Here is a 15,623-nt window from a genome sequence, read left to right as displayed (position 1 = left end):
CAGGAGAGGTTTAGATTGGAGATGAGGAATAATTTTTTCTGCAAAGGGTTGTCCAGCTCTGCCAGACACTGGCCATGGCCATGGTAGTGTCCCTATCCCTGGAGCTTTTGCAAAGCTGTATGATTTTTACTGAGAGACATACTTTAATGGTGGCTCTACACTCCTGGGAGAATTGTTGGACTTGAGGATCTGCAAGGTCTTCTTCAAGAGAAGGCTTTGATGATCTTCCAGCAGCCTCCAGTCCCTGAAGGGGCTGACAAGAAAGGCCGAGAGGGAGTTTGTCAAAGGGCCTGGAGGGACAGGACAAGGGGGAACGGCTCCAAACTGACAGAGGAGAGACTGCGATGAGCTCTTGGGAAGAAGTTCTTCCAAGCTGTGAGGGTGGTGAGGCCCTGGCACAGGTTTCCTAGCAAGGCTGTGGCTGCCCCATCCCTGTCAGTGTTCAAGGGCAGGTTGGATGGGGCTTGGAGCAGCCTGGTCTGGTGGGAGGTGTCTCTGCCCATGGCAGGGGGGCTAGAAAAAGATGAGCTTTGAGGTCATCTCCCAACCCAAAGCATTCCAGAACACTTCAAGGGCTCTGGCACACTGGGAAGCCCAGGACAGGATTTGAGGGTCTGGTGGGGTCTGCTGCTTGTGTCTGAGCTGCCTGGCTCAGCTCCAGCACAGGCAGCAGCTGCCAAGTTTCTATTTTGACACTGCTTCGAGCAATGGCCTGATTTCCAGGAAGGTGCAGCCCTCCTTGTTGTTGGTGTCTCTGAGAGGTAAACACCCAGCTGAGAGCTGGGGGCTATATAAAGACTGGGCTGTGTTGGGCTGACACTGGCCTGGGAGCTGCCAAGTGCTGGAGAGAGAAGGTAGGACCTGGCTGGGAACCTCTGGGACTGGGAGCTGGGGATCAGCACAGAGCAGGGACCTGCTTTGTCTTCTGCTTCCTATTTCATGTGTTTTCCCATCCCTGTGAAGTGATGAGGAGGAAGGTGTTAGAGAAGGTAAAAAAGAGTTTTAGAGCAGCAAGTGAATGGTGTTTGCTCAGAGAGTGGGGGGAAGAAGCAGCCTTTGCTCACCAGCCCATTTGAGGAAGCTCATGGAACCCGTGTGTGCTGCAAGGGACGAGCTCAGGGCGGGAAGAAGGAAATGGGGTCAGAGCATGGGCAGGATGGGTGCATTGGCACCATGGGTGTTGGTGGTGGCTGTGGCAGTGTGACGTGACTGGTTGGGCTCAAGGAGCTTCAAGGTTTTTTCCAGTCAAAATGATTTGGTGACAGTGTGACCCTAAGGTGGGTCACAGTGGGTGCCAAGGGACGGGGCAGCTGCAAGGCTGTGGGAGCACCTGTGGCCTGGTGCCATTCCCTTCCCTGACATGGGGAACCCCCAGGGCCCGCAGCCCCTCCCCAGCACACTTGTGCTCCAGCCCCTTCCCCAGCTCCGCTGCCCGGCTCTGGACATGCTGCGGCCCCTCAGTGTCTCTCTGGCAGTGAGGGGCCCAACACTGAACACAGCACTCGAGCTGTGGCCTCACCAGGGCCTCAAAACTCTCAAGTAACTTGGTGTTCTCACAACTGTGCTGGAGAGAGAGGGGCTGAGCGCCTGGGGGGTACTCAGCCTGGAGAAGAGGAGACTGAGAGGAGACCATCTGGCTCTCAGAACTCCCAACAGGAGGCTGTGGATACCAGGGAGGAACAGTCCTGAGCTAGAAGTGACAGAACAAAAGGAAATGACTCAAATTGCCTCAGGGGAGGTTTAGATTAGAGATTAGGGACAATTTCTTCCCTGAGAGTGTTGAGACTCTGTCCCAGGCTGCCCAGAGAGGTGGTGGAGTCCCAGTCCCTGGAATTACTGTAAAGCCATTTAGCTAGAGGTGCTGAGTACTATGGATTAGTGGTGGCTGTTGCAATCCTGGGAGAACGTTGGACTTGAGGATCTACAAGGTCTTTTCCAACTTAAAACACTCTGTGCTTCTGTAGGTATTTGGGGGGAGTGTGTTTTGTGAGTGTGGAGTGCCTTTGAGATGAGTGGGTGAGTGTGTGCCTCTGTTGACTGGTGAGCACCAATGTGTGTGGGTGTTGTCTCTGGGATACACACTCGGTTTCAGGGTTGAACCCACAGATGGGAAAGCCCCAAGTGCTTCCACTGTCCTGGGATAGTGATCCGGAGGTTTGGGGCATGCCATGGTGGATTTCAGCAGCTGCCTAGGAGGAATCCCCAGGGCTGGAGCTGCTGGAGAGCCCTCTTAGAAGACCCTGGGGCTTCTTACAACATACTTTACAGTAAGTCTGTTGTCTTCTTCCACAGCCATGAGTTTGCAGGAGGACATACTAGAGGGTGATGAAAAGGCCCTTCTTGCTAAGAAGCTACTGGCAGAAGCCTGTGAGAAAGAAGGACTGGATAGTATGTACTGGCTCCCCAAACTGTCAGAGACACTGGGTGTCAAGTCCAGAGAAGCCCTGAAACACCTGGAATATGAAGACTACCTTAAGCTGGAGTGTGAAGTACGGTACCCCTGGGAAACAAAGGCACTCTGGAAACTGCTGGAACTAACAGACAACAAAGCAACTTCTGAGGAGCTGCAGAAGGAGTGTTTGGAGATGACAAAGCAAAGGCAAGAAGAGGCCAAGCTAGTCCTGAAGGAGCTGAAAGAAATGCACAACAGCCGCAGCCTCAGCAAGGATGTTCTAAGGCAGAAGGAGGAGGCTCTGTGGAAAGCCATGGAGATTCCCAAAGAGTACTGGGCACCGCTGGAGAAGTCACTGGAGGGTGTGCTGGAGAGCATCCAGAAGCATCTGGAGCAGCAGGAGTCTTTGGTGAGCAGCGGTCAGAACGTCTCTGACGTGGAGGTGCTGAGGCGGGCGTCGGGAGGACTGGCCCTGCAGGGCATCTACCAGACCAGCAGCCTCACGGACGTGCTGGCCAGGCGAGAGCAGCTCATCAGGGCTCCCGAGGGATTCAAGCTTTCTGGTCCAGAGCAAGGCTCGCTGCTTGAGAGGAAGGAGTTCTCCTCTTCTGCAGCAGAAGCCGCTTTCACCAAGTCCATGGAGCAGCTGGGGTTCAGTATCAGCGTCTCTGCCAAAGCCGGCTTCTGGGGGTTTCATGCTGAAGCTGGTGTAGATTACAGCAGCTCCTCACAGACAGAGAACATCCACCAGTCCCGCTCTGACCAGAGCTACCTTTGCACCACCAAGTACCAGTACATCCCTCTGGCCTCCTGCTACTTCCAAAAGCATCAGCTTCGCCTCTCGGATGCGGCCCTGCAGGAGCTACAAGTCATCGAGCACCTTCTGAGCATCACTCAGGAAGCAGACAGGCCCAACATGCTGAAGAGCAGGTGTGAGAGCTTCTTCGGCAGGTTTGGGTCCCACGTAAACCAGGGTCCCATCCACTTTGGGGGGATCTTTTGGTGGAAGGCATCTATAGAAGGATTCAGGGCTGAGCAGAGGGAAGAGGTGAGGCAACAAGCATCTGAAGCACTGAATAGCTACATCGAGGCCAGCTACAAAGGCTTTGGTGTCAGCTTGGGAGTGGACATCGATGTTTCAAAGTCCAGCTTACAGGCCTCTTTAGAGAGAAAGGACAAAAGCAGTGCCCAGAGAGAGGTCCAGCTCTGTGTGGTCAACACAGGGGGCCCATCAGAGACACCTTCTCTTCCTCAGTGGAAAATGGGGCTTGTAGCTAATAACAAAACCTGGTGTGTTATTGACCGTGGCTTTCAGCTGATCCCGGTGTGGGATGTAATCCTGTTCAATCACAGCAGCGATTTTAAGTCCATCTATCAAATGAGCAGCAGCCTCAGGGCTGCGTACGAAGCGCTAACGGATCACAGCGTCGGCAGCGTGTTTGGAGAGGAACTGCTCAGCGCAGTGGAAGAGGCCAGAGCTTTCATGGAGTACGTGAAGACCTGGGAGGTGGCGGTGGATGAAAAGAAACTGCTCACGCTGATAGACGTCAAACAGAACCTGAATGAAAAAACCCAAAACCACAGTGTCTGGATCAACGTCTGCCAGTGTGTATATCCCCCAAACTGGGTGTGCATGTGAATTCAGTAGCAAACGTCAAACCAGACCAGCTGGCGAGGGATGGACTTGGGCCTGGGTATCAGGTGGGTGATGATTCTGTGTTGGTACCTGTGTGCCTGAAGCACTTTCTCAAGGCTTTTTTCTCCCCTGTGTCACAAGCATTGCTTACAAGCTTTAGATAATCTTCATCTTTCAGATGGCTCAAGGCCTGTGTGCCAGTGACTACCAGTTCCTTCTCCAGTACAGGGAGCCAATACTTTATGCAGAAGCCCACGTTTCAGTGCCTCCACCAGTCTACCCTGGCCCGTGTCTCCCTCGGAGGGATGGTCTGGCAGGTCCTTCTTTGCAGCGGTTGCTGTGGGAAGGAATGCAAACACACCTTCAAGTGACACAGGGAAGTGGTAGCTCTTCTTGCCTGCAAGGTTTGTAACTGTGATTCCCAGGGGCAGTAAGATGGGAAGCGTTCTGGCCCTTTTGGATCATGATTTCAGTATTTAGTTATTAAAAGACCTTTCCGGTCCTGAAATCGACCTGTTCCCCCAGCAGTGCCACAGCTACTGCTAACCCACGTCCCTCAGCCACAGCTATGTGGTGTGGGTACAAATATGACTTTGACCAGCCAGTTACTTCCTTAGTTTGAAAAAAAATGGCAGGGACAAGTTGCTGCAGCTGGCAAGCTGCTTCCAATAATTAGGAACAAGTGCTGCGTGTTAATTAATGGAGCCCTGTGTGATCACATGGGTGGAAACAGCATATCTAAGGAAATAGCTAGCAAATGAAGGTTGGCTTTGAGTCAACCTTGTTGGTTGTACTGTTGCCTGTGTATGTCTTTGTATGTGCATTCCTTGCTTCTTTACATCCTTGCATGAGCATCACTTGCATCATCACAACAACATGGCTTTGAGATCCTTCAAGGGATGAGGAATCCACCAAATCCCCGGGCAGCTTGTGCTGGGGCGGGACAATACTTTGAGGAATAAATTGTTTTCAGTCTCCCAAGGAAGCACAACCTGCATGCCCTGAAGTGGGGTATGGGGTAGGGGCAGTAGAGTGTAGGGCAGTGGCAGTGTGATTGTGTGCTTACTGTGGTGCCCCAGGTGTGTTTCTGGGGTGGGGACACAACTCCTGTCCTAGTTACAGCTTGGCACAGTGCTATGGAGCATGGTGGGATCTAATTCAATGTGTGTGCCCCCTCCACGTTTGTTTGTGTCTGTGGGGAGATTGCTGTGTGCTACTTGCCCATTCCCCATCCCTTCCTGGGCTGGCAGTGATGTTGTTGAGAAGGGTGGCAGTGCCATGTCACCTCACGCAGCAAGGATGTGGCCTTAACAGCTTGTGGTGTGGCCACCCCTGCACAGTCAGAGCCAGGGAGACCTGTCAGGCATCATCAGCATCTCCTTGTGTGAGCATGTCAGTCTGTGTGTTGTTTGAAGCACTGGGAAGTGTGGAAGGAAGCTGTCCCAAGGCTCTGCTGTGTCAGTTTGAATCCCAAGGGGCAGATTCTGGGCCAAACACGTGGCATCCTTAACACAGGGTGGCACTGGATCGTGTGTATATACGGAGGGGAGAATGTTTGCTGTATTTTCTCTTCTTGCATGCCAGCAGTGAAAGGTTTCATCTCACCTTCCCCTTTGCTTTGCTCTTGTTCTAGGATCTATCACATTGGGCTAAGTTGCAGTTGTCCTGCCAGGGTGCTACCTGGGGTGTCATTTAAGCATGAAGGAGAGTTAGAACAAGTCTGCTGTGTTGAGGGAGAGCAGCAGGTGACGTGCTGTCTTGTATAGCTGTAGGAGGCTGTCTTTGTGGGTCTGATCTCCTTGAGCAGTGTCGGGGCAGGAGTGGTCAGGGCTGTAAGCAGCTTCCCTGATGCAGGTATCGCTCTCAGCCTGGCACGGCTGAAGCAACAGGCAGGGGCCAATAAAACTGTGCATGCCTCGAGGACAGGACTTCTGTCTTACTGTCAGAAAAGTCACTGTGCTGGAGACAGTGTGGTTTTACTGAGTTGTAGTAGGCGTCCAGAAGATCTCAGGCTATAACGCGAGAGGTGGAGTGTAGGCACAGACGTAGCTTGGACCAGCCAGCTTGAATAAAGATGGTAGGGATAAGTTAATGCAGCTGGCATGCTACTTCAAGAAACAGGTGCTGCAAGTTAATCAATTGGGCCCTGGGTGATCTCATGGGCAGAAGCAGCATATAAGGAGGTAGCTAGCAAAGGAAGGGTGGCTTCGAGTCAACTCTGGTGGTTGTACTGTGTTGCCCCTGTACGTCTCTGCACGTGCATTACTTAGACCCTCTACGTCTTTGAGTGAATATTGCCTGCTCAACAACAACATTTGGTGACCCCGACGTGATTCGCTGATCCTCAGCAGAAAAGCACTTGGATTCCTGCTGGAAAAGGCAAGTGATCTGAGTAAACTGATATAATGGGAAAAATGCTAAGCAAAGAGGAAAATCCTATTGACACCCTCCAGCATATCCTTGCTGAGAAAGGATTCAATTATGAAAGAGAGGATTTGCTAAGACTTGTAAGATGGGGACAGGAAGTAGGTCTCTTTGCTTCCCCCCAAGAAGTATATGAAAAAGGACACTGGGAAAACCTAGGAGACATGTTAAATAATGCTATTGGCTTGTGTAAATCGGTATCATCCATTATACACCAGCTAGAAGCTGAGCGTGCTGCCGCTGCTGCCATGAAAGCAGAAGCTGCTGCACCATCTGCGTTCCCAGTAGATGCTAAAAGGTTCTTTGGAGGTGGTGACTTTATAGTACCATCGGCTCCACCTGTAGAAGAAAATACTAAGAGACTCTTCGGAGGGGATAATGTCATAATACCCTCGGCTCCACCTCTAGAAGAGGAGAGTATGGATGTGAGCCCACCTCCCCCAGAACCCCCTAGAGCACCATCCCAGGAGCCGAATACGCGCATTGCTTCTCCTCCCCTCCCACCCACCCTTCACCATCCTGCCCCATCCCACCCTTCTGCTACACCTGAAGGAGTACCTGGCAGAGAACGAAAGGTACGTTTTACAAATGACACTGTGGATATGCCATTGCCCCTGAGCTCATCAATCCCTGAGTGTATTCCTCTTCCATCGTCACCCCCAACATCTAGTGAAGATCAACAAAGACAATTATTAAAGGAAGAGTTAATACAACACGGAGAAGATATGAAACACACTTTGGCCCAGTTGGAGGAACTGATAGAAAAACCAAAAGCAACAGCTAATCAATTGTTGGAATGAATTAATGAATTAACCAACCCAGAGATTAAAGTTTCATCCCCACAGGTGCTCAGAGACCCCCCCGGCCAGATGACTATGATCCGGCTAAGAAATGGAGAGGCCTCATACGTGATGCGGTAATCGAAGGCGAATTTATTCCACAAGCCTTTCCAGTAATAACAGCACAAAGAAAACGACAATGGGCACCTTTGGATTGGAAGTTGGTAAGAGAAGGCCAGAAAGCTGTAATGCAATATGGCTTGTCCAACCCATACGTTCAGACGTTACTGGATCATATCTTCGCCAGTGGATTAATGACTCCATTTGACTGCCGGAAGCTAGCAGAAACTTTCCTGAAGCCCACTCAGGTATTACTGTGGGAGTCTGAATGGGAAAAAAGAGTTGATCTGACAGTGGTGGAAAACATGGACTTACAACAGGGAGATCCGCGGCGAGTCATCACAGCAGACATGATGTTGGGTAAAGGACCATTTGCTGATCCTCAGGTACAAGCCCGACTGCATGAAGCTATCTTGCAGCAAACACAGACACTGGCACGTCAAGCATTTAAGATTGTTCCTGATATGGGGGTGCCAGTTCCCTCATATACAACTATTATTCAAAAACCTAATGAGCCTTTCATGTACCTTTAATTTTGAAATGTGTTGCTAAAGGCTGGCTGGTTCAAAAAAGAAAAAGGGGGGAATTGTAGGCACAGATGTAGCTTGGACCAGCCAGCTTGAATAAAGATGGTAGGGATAAGTTAATGCAGCTGGCATGCTACTTCAAGAAACAGGTGCTGCAAGTTAATCAATTGGGCCCTGGGTGATCTCATGGGCAGAAGCAGCATATAAGGAGGTAGCTAGCAAAGGAAGGGTGGCTTCGAGTCAACTCTGGTGGTTGTACTGTGTTGCCCCTGTACGTCTCTGCACGTGCGTTACTTAGACCCTCTACGTCTTCGAGTGAATATTGCTTGCTCAACAACAACAGTGGAGGGTACAGAAGAGGTGGGCACGGGGTGGAGGGAGAGGAGGTGCTGGTGCTAGCAGATAAAGCCACATGGTGTAAACAAGGGGTTGGAATAAAGTATCATCCGTGCTGAGTGTGTGGTGATCCTTGTCCCCTCAGCGGGGTTGGGCTGAGTGAGCCGTGCAGGCGGCCTGGTGGTGTTGCTGGTAGCGGCAACATATGGTGAACCCGACGTGATCCGTGGAACGCAGGACATCTGCGGCCATGGCACAGATGGAACAAATTATTAAGGTACTTAAGGCGGTGGCGCCTAAGGTGGGCGAGTGGATTAATTGCATGCCCACGGCCGAGTGTATCCTATGGTTGCAGAAGCGGGGTGTGGTACAGACACCCAGAGAGTTATTAAATGTACGGAATTGAACGGCGGTGGAGAAGGAGCTGTTACAGGCTGGCTTAGTGGGGACTAAGGGAATAGTTCAGTATCGTAAAACGTTGGGAGGTGTTAAGAGGACTCGACTAAAGTAGAAGAGAAGATACAGTTTTGGCTATCGGCGTGGGAGGCTCTCCAGGGGTGCAGACGGAGGAGAGAGTTTGTAGTGATCAGGAGACTCGAACGTGGCGCGTAGAGGTAGAGAATGTGGGAGCGCAGACGGGTCCGTCACTGTATGGGGACGCGGAATGTGATGGGCTTGATAGTGAGGAGGAGGACGAGGGGTGCGACCCCGGAGCGGAGCCCCCGCGGGAGAGCTGCTTCCCAGTGGAGCCCAGCCCGCCGGGTTACCCCTGGGACGAGTTGCAGAGGCTGCGGGCGGGGAATGCCGTGTGTCCTGCTCCTATTGTTTCTTTAATAAATCAAACCTTTTTCTCCCTAAGTTGAGTCTGTTTGCCGGTGATGCTAATTGCCAAGCCATCTCTCCATCCTTATCTCAACTCACAAGCTGTTTGTTATATTTCTCTCTCTCTCCTGTCCAGTTTGGGATGGGGAGTGATTTTATTATTTGGTGGACACCAGGCTAAACCACCACAATGACAGTGCAGTGCCCCTGTGGACTTGGTTAGGAGCTGGGTTGTTAAAAGCAGTATTTACAGCTCTGTTAAGGTACCCACTGACAGATAAACACGGAGGGGATTCTGATAGAGACTCACAGGCTTGATGTGGTGGTTGATGTTCCCTCGAGTCTAAGCCCTCTCCTCACAGTGCCAAGCCCACCCATGTCGCTCAGCTACACGGCTTTACAATAGCTCTGGAGATGGGGACACCACCACCTCCCTGGGCAGCCTGGGACAGGGGCTGACAACCCTCTTTAGTATGGGGAAGTGGCTCTGACACAGCAGAAGATCCCAATTTGCAAAGTCCTTATTGACTCACTAAAACCACACTGTCTCCAGCACAGTGACTTTTCTGCCAGTAAGACTGAAGTCCTGTCCTCGCGGCATGCAGTGTTTTATTGGCCCCTGCCTGTTGCTTCAGCCATGCCAGGCTGAGAGTGATACCTGCATCAGGGAAGCTGCTTACACACTTCAGCCCTGTGCCACCCAAAACACAACACCAGGGCGTAGTGGTGATAGAAGCAGCCAATGCTGTGCTTTACATGCTAGAGGAGACACTTGTCCCCAGCCTGCTCTGCACTCAGGGTTCCTGTTCCTTGATTGAACTGCAACAGTATTTACATCAGAGGCATCTGGAGAAACACTGTGAGCTGGGAGCAGGATTTTGGTGCCTGCGACACAAACAACAAGGTTGCTGCAGTTGCCTGGACCCTCCCAAGCTGCCAGCACCATCTGTTGAGGCTGGAAAAACATTCTCACCTCACAGGTACTGAGAGGGAAGGCGGCAACACCACACCACAGAACCAAGAAGGCTGGAAAACACCTTTAAGATCATCAAGTCCAACCAAATCCCTCCAGGCACTACTAGAAACAGGCTGAACGCACAATAGTCTCTTTCTTTAGGCAAAAGCACTATCTTCACAGGAGCAAAATTAGTCACTTTGGGAGGCCAGCTCAAAGCCCAGTGCATTTTACTTCTCCCAACACCCACAAAAACCCCTCTCTTTCACTGCTTTTCTGAACACAAAGTTTACTGAGGAATCCCCACACAATCCATCTTCCACAGGGAACGTCCTGCAGCCCATCACATTGGTCAAATTCCCTCTACCAAGTCTATTTGTCTCACCTCAGCAGCTCTGAGTGTGTAGAAGGGCAGTGTGAGGCAGTCCTGACCACTCCTGCCCCCACACTGCTCAAGGAGACCCACAAAGACAGCCTCCTACAGCTATACAAGACAGCATGTCACCTGTTGCTCTCAGTGAAGAGCAGGGCAAGTCCTCTACTGTCCTGGCCTTCCTATTATCTTTGCCGGACTGGGCTTCTTGAGGGCTGGCTTTGGCTGTAAAGACTGAAGCAAAGGCGGCATTCTATACTTCGGCCTTCTCTGCATCCTTGGTCACGAGGGCACCCTCTGTGTTTAGCAGCGGGCCTACACATGTCCTTGCCAAAATAAGTAATCCCAATTCCCAACCACAAAACACAGTTGTAATCTCAGCTATGTGCTCTTCACACTTGGGACACCAGTATGGATGCTTATCGTAATCACCACCCCTTCCGGCACTATTACTATTATATCTATGTTGGCAAGAAGTACACTTCAATTTTACCCACCCAGTGTGTCCCAAATGGGGCAGTTTTAAGCAGGGAACTTCTAGTGGGGCAGTGGATGGAGTTCGTTCTTCACTGTGTAGATCACACGCAAAAGTTAAGTATATTCCCTGATATTTATATAGTCCCAATCCTCCTGTTGGGGGCGGGATTCTCTCCCCACAAGGGGAATATAAAGTTCTCCTTAATGTTTTAATACCAGGAAGCTGAAAACACCGGCAAACTTCCTCTTCTCATTCCTCATCTCTACCTTGACAGTGTAAAATAGTGCTATTAAAATATATTTCTTGACCCCCTTGATTTGCATTGAACATGTTGACTAGTTAACAAACACCACAGTTACTTGACACGCTTCGTCCATCTCTGGCTGGTCTCCTTGTGGAGATACAGAACCGCGGATAAGGGCTCCGCACTCACTTTGCAGTCAGACTGCGTCTCATTCATTCAAACACTTAATTCACGCACACATCACAACTTTAACCACCATATCAACAATATCCGTTCATCTTACAAACACAAATAAGCTGGGGTACTTCCAACGCCACAATGCTATTGTTATTATACCAGTTATTATCCCTTAAGCAGCTGCAAACTGAAACCAAGATGTCATGCAAATTTGCCCTATAACCATCCATATCTTGACTGGGGCCTCTGAGTAAAGAAAACCAAGTAACTTCCCCCAAATGCAGACTGAGGCCTCTGAGTTACGAAAGCTAAGTAACCTCCCCTCCCCAAAATGCTGACTGGGTCCTCTGAGTTATGAAAACCAAGTAACTCTCCCTCCAATGCCAAGATTCTTCCCAACTTATACCTACACGAGGACTCTGTCGTGTGCCAGATCTGTCTGTGCGACTTACCGATCGCCCTGACCGCGGTCCCATTTCCCTTCTTCACATACCTTGTCCGCAGGATAGATGGTCGTTGTCTGCTCCCGCAGTGAGAGGCTGGGAGGGGAGTTCCTCCGAGAAAAAAAGACTCGGACCGGGGCTAGGACGTCTGTTCCTCAGTCACTCCTGCAGTCGAGCAGAGCAAATCCCATCTTGGGTGCCAAGATGACGTGTGGAAACAGATTCTGTAACTCAAAGAGTTATAAAGAAGGTATGTTTATTCGGCACCGGGCGCACGGGGAATCACTCCACCACAAACATGTGCATCCAATTCGGCAGCTTGCTTGACTTCTATTTCCTACAAAGTTACAAAATCATATGATAACATTTTCCACCTATACAAAGACACAACCTGTCCCCGATTTCACACGTAAATTAGGTCTTCTCTTCCTTTCATTTGCGTGATGTCTCCGGGTGATAGTCGCTGATGATCTTTGGGGCCTTGGGAGATGAAGGCTGATAAGTCCTGAGTCTTTCTCACCCCTGATCTTTGTGCAACTTGGCCCCTCACCTAACCAGTTTCTGCCTTCAAGGAAGTTGGAGGACCCCGGAGGTATTGTGTAAGGGGATAAGCACGACCTTTTTACATAAAGCTTGTGTGTGTGCGGATAATTTTGTCTGTCTGAAACAGAACCTTTAACAAATAAGCTTTATACTACTGCAATAAGTTAGTATAAGGTTTGTTAGTACATGTTGGTATAAAGCTCTACATCAGCAGTACAAAAGAGGGTACAGATGGGCAAAATAAAAACTGGAGTGGAACCAGGAGATTATTGGCAAATTGATTTTACAGAATTATCTAAATGCAGTGGATATAGATATGTGTTGGTTGGAGTTGACACCTTTTCTGGATGTCCAGAAGCCTTTCCCTGTCGCATCAATCAGGCTAAGGAAACAGTTAAATGGCTCCTATGGGAAATTATCCCAAAGTTTGGAGTCCCTCTTGGAATATCTTCAGACAGAGGACCACATTTCATAGCCAATGTGGTACAGGAGGTAAGCAAAGTCCTAGGAATTTCCTGGGATTTGCATGCCCCTTGGAGACCACAATCAAGTGGAAAAAGTGGAAAGAATGAATCAGATCCTAAAAAGACAAATTAGCAAAATTTGTCAGGAAGCCAAACAAAAATGGCCTCAGGCACTCCCACATGCATTGCTACAAGTCAGAGTAAAACCTCGAAGCAGAATGACAATAATTCCTTATGAAATAATGTATGGAAAGCCTTGTGAGACTCCTGAACCCAATCCAAACATGCATGCAATGGGAAAACAAGATGTGTATAATTATTTGCTTTCTCTTGGAAAAACTCTAGACAAGCTCTGGAGTGCAGTAGTGTGGAATCGACCTCTGACTTTGGAAAATCCAGTACACAACATCCTGCCTGGAGACTACGTCTACATAAAGACTTGGAACGAGGAACCTCTGCAAGGAAGGTGGAAAGGACCATACCAGGTGTTGCTAACCACCTTCACTGCAATCAAGATTGCTGAATCAGATGCCTGGATCCACTACACTGGAGTGAAGAAAGCACAATCATGGTTTTGTTATGGTGACAAGGGTGAAAGTATTGGAATGTTATTATCAATACTTTCAAAGGGGGGAAATGTTGCAGATACAAAGCTATTTTAGTCAATAACCTAACACTACAATAACCAGCTAAGCACCTGTTAAGCACTTGTTAAGCACTTGCTTATAGTCTAATCAATTAGCCAAGCACTTGCAAATAGTTGAGCTGGGGAAAGGGCTGGAGCTCAAGTCTTCTAGGGAGGGGCTGAGGACCCTGAGGGTGTTCAGCCTGGAGAACAAGAGCCTGAGGGGAGACATCATCACTCTGCAGCTCCCTGACAGGAGGTTCTATTGAGGTGGGAATCCCTCTCTTCTCCCCAGTAATGAATGGCAGGACAAGAGGAAAGAGCCCCAGGGTGGCTTTAGATTGGAGCTGAGGAAGAACTCTTTCCTTGAGAGGGTTGTCAGCCCCTGTCCCAGCCTTCCCAGGGAGGTGGTGGAGTCCCCATCCCTGGAGCTATTGCACAGCTGTGTAGCTGAGGACATGGGTTAGTGATGGGCTTGGCACTGTGAGGGGAGTGGGTGGACTGAAAGGTCTTTTCCAATCAAAAAGATTTGATGCTTCTATGCTCTCTGTCCCTCCAGAGCTCCCCCCCTCCCCCGAGCTCCCCTGCATCTGACTCCCACTGCAGTCTGATAGGTCTCTGCTTGCGCAATTACAGCAAAGAAGTGGGAACAAAAGTAGTTTTGTTTTTATCTCCTGACCTTGTAGCACTCTGTTTCTTCGAAACGAGAGCCTTTATTGGAGAAAGCTTGGGCAGTGCATGGAACTGAAACTGATCCTAGGGTTCAAGTGCTTTATAGGCAAAAAAGCCTCATTTCTGTCTATTCAGCCCAAGAGTTCATCGTCCTGAGGTTGGAGGATGCCGAGAGGCACTGCTTTGTCAGGGCTGTCTGCAGGAACCCCCAACCAGTGCTCCCATTGCTCCACAGCCCCGCGACCAGCATCCCCGGGGCAACTGGGGGGATGTAGCTCCAGAACTTGTGTCTGGGAACCTGAAGCATCATGTCCAAAGCAACTGGAGGGACACAGGGCCCAGACTGGTGCCTGTGGGGGTGGAGAATGTCCCCCAGGGCTGCTGGAGGGAAGGACCCTTCTCTGCTGTGGAGCCTTCACCCTGTGGGAGGAGACTCCCTGAGTTGTCCCGAGTGACCACAGTGTAAAAGTGACACGATGTGTGGAGGGGGTGTGGGCTGCTCTGGAGGAGGATGAATAATATATCCTATGAGGTCTTTGGAATGGTGGGTGCGAAGAGGGACTCTGAGGAGACGGCACTGGTGATGCAGGGATGAGGAAAGGGGAATTCAAGGTGGGTTTGATAGATGGACTATTTGAGGGATGAGGAATTGGCTGGATGGTCACAGCCAGAGGGTAGTAATAACTTGATGTTCGCCCAAGGATCAGTGTTGAGTGGTGTCCCTCAGGGGTCTGTGCTAGGACCAAGACTGTTTAAAAGCTGCATGAGGCTCAAAAGGCCAAGGGCAAGATCCTGCACATGGGTCAGGGCAACCTCCAGTGTCAATACAGGCTGGGGATGAGTGCATGGATGGATGGAGAGTGGCTGTGAGGAGAAGGACTTCGTAGTGTTGGTGGATAAGAAGCTCAACATGACCCAGCAATATGCTCTGGCAGCCCAGAAAGCCAACCCTGCCCTGGGCTGCATCCCCAGCAGTGTGGGCAGCAGGGCAAGGGAGGGGATTCTGTCCTTGTGTTCTGCTCAGGGGAGACCCCCTGCAGTGCTGCCTCCAGCTCTGGGCACCAACAGCACAAGGACATGGAGTTGCTGGAGCAAGTCAAAGGAGGCCACAGAGATGATGTGATGGCTGGAGCCCCTCTGCTGTGGAGGCTGACTGAGAGAGTTGGGGATGTTCAGCCTGGAGAAGAGAAGGCTCCGGGGAGACCTTCCAGCAGCCTCCAGTCCCTAAAGGGCTGACAAGAAAGGCTGAGAGGGACTTTGTGCCAGAGCCTGGAGGGACAGGACAAGGGGAGATGGCTCCAAACTGACAGAAGGGAGACTGAGATGAGCTCTTGGGAAGAAGTTCTTCCAAGCTGTGAGGGTGGTGAGGCCCTGCACGTTTCCCAGACAGCTGTGGTTATCCCATCCCTGTCAGTGTTCAAGGGCTGGTTGGATGGGGCTTGGAGCAGCCTGGTCTGGTGGAAGGTGTCCCTGCCGCTGGCCGGAGTTTGGAGTGAGATGAGCTTTGAGGTCATCTCCCAACCAAGCATTCCATTTTGCTGTGGGAGTGAGAGGAGCAGGTCAGGGAGGTTTCCAGCCAAGAACCTCAAGTGCTGCCTGGCCCCTGCTGCCTT

General features: G+C 50.6%; 1 protein-coding gene across 1 annotated transcript; it reads left to right on the top strand.

Annotated features, from left to right (window-relative positions):
- The first annotated feature begins 832 nt into the window (after positions 1-832).
- LOC133624940 (interferon-induced very large GTPase 1-like) lies at positions 833-11,890 on the top strand. The gene is made up of 3 exons (XM_061990378.1): positions 833-854; positions 2,293-4,093; positions 11,768-11,890. Exon 2 carries the CDS (start codon positions 2,295-2,297, stop codon positions 4,029-4,031), a length of 1,737 nt encoding a protein of 578 aa, XP_061846362.1. The 5' UTR covers positions 833-854; positions 2,293-2,294; the 3' UTR covers positions 4,032-4,093; positions 11,768-11,890.
- The last annotated feature ends 3,733 nt before the right edge of the window (positions 11,891-15,623 follow it).

This window comes from Colius striatus, chromosome 2 (assembly GCF_028858725.1).
Source record: "Colius striatus isolate bColStr4 chromosome 2, bColStr4.1.hap1, whole genome shotgun sequence".
In the NCBI taxonomy this organism is placed as follows: Eukaryota; Metazoa; Chordata; class Aves; order Coliiformes; family Coliidae; genus Colius; species Colius striatus.
This window is presented reverse-complemented; position numbering and strand designations above follow the sequence as displayed.

Coding starts and splice junctions, on each gene's coding strand:
- LOC133624940 (XM_061990378.1), top strand. CDS start 2,295: ATGAGTTTGCAGGAGGACATACTAGAGGGTGATGAAAAGGCCCTTCTT.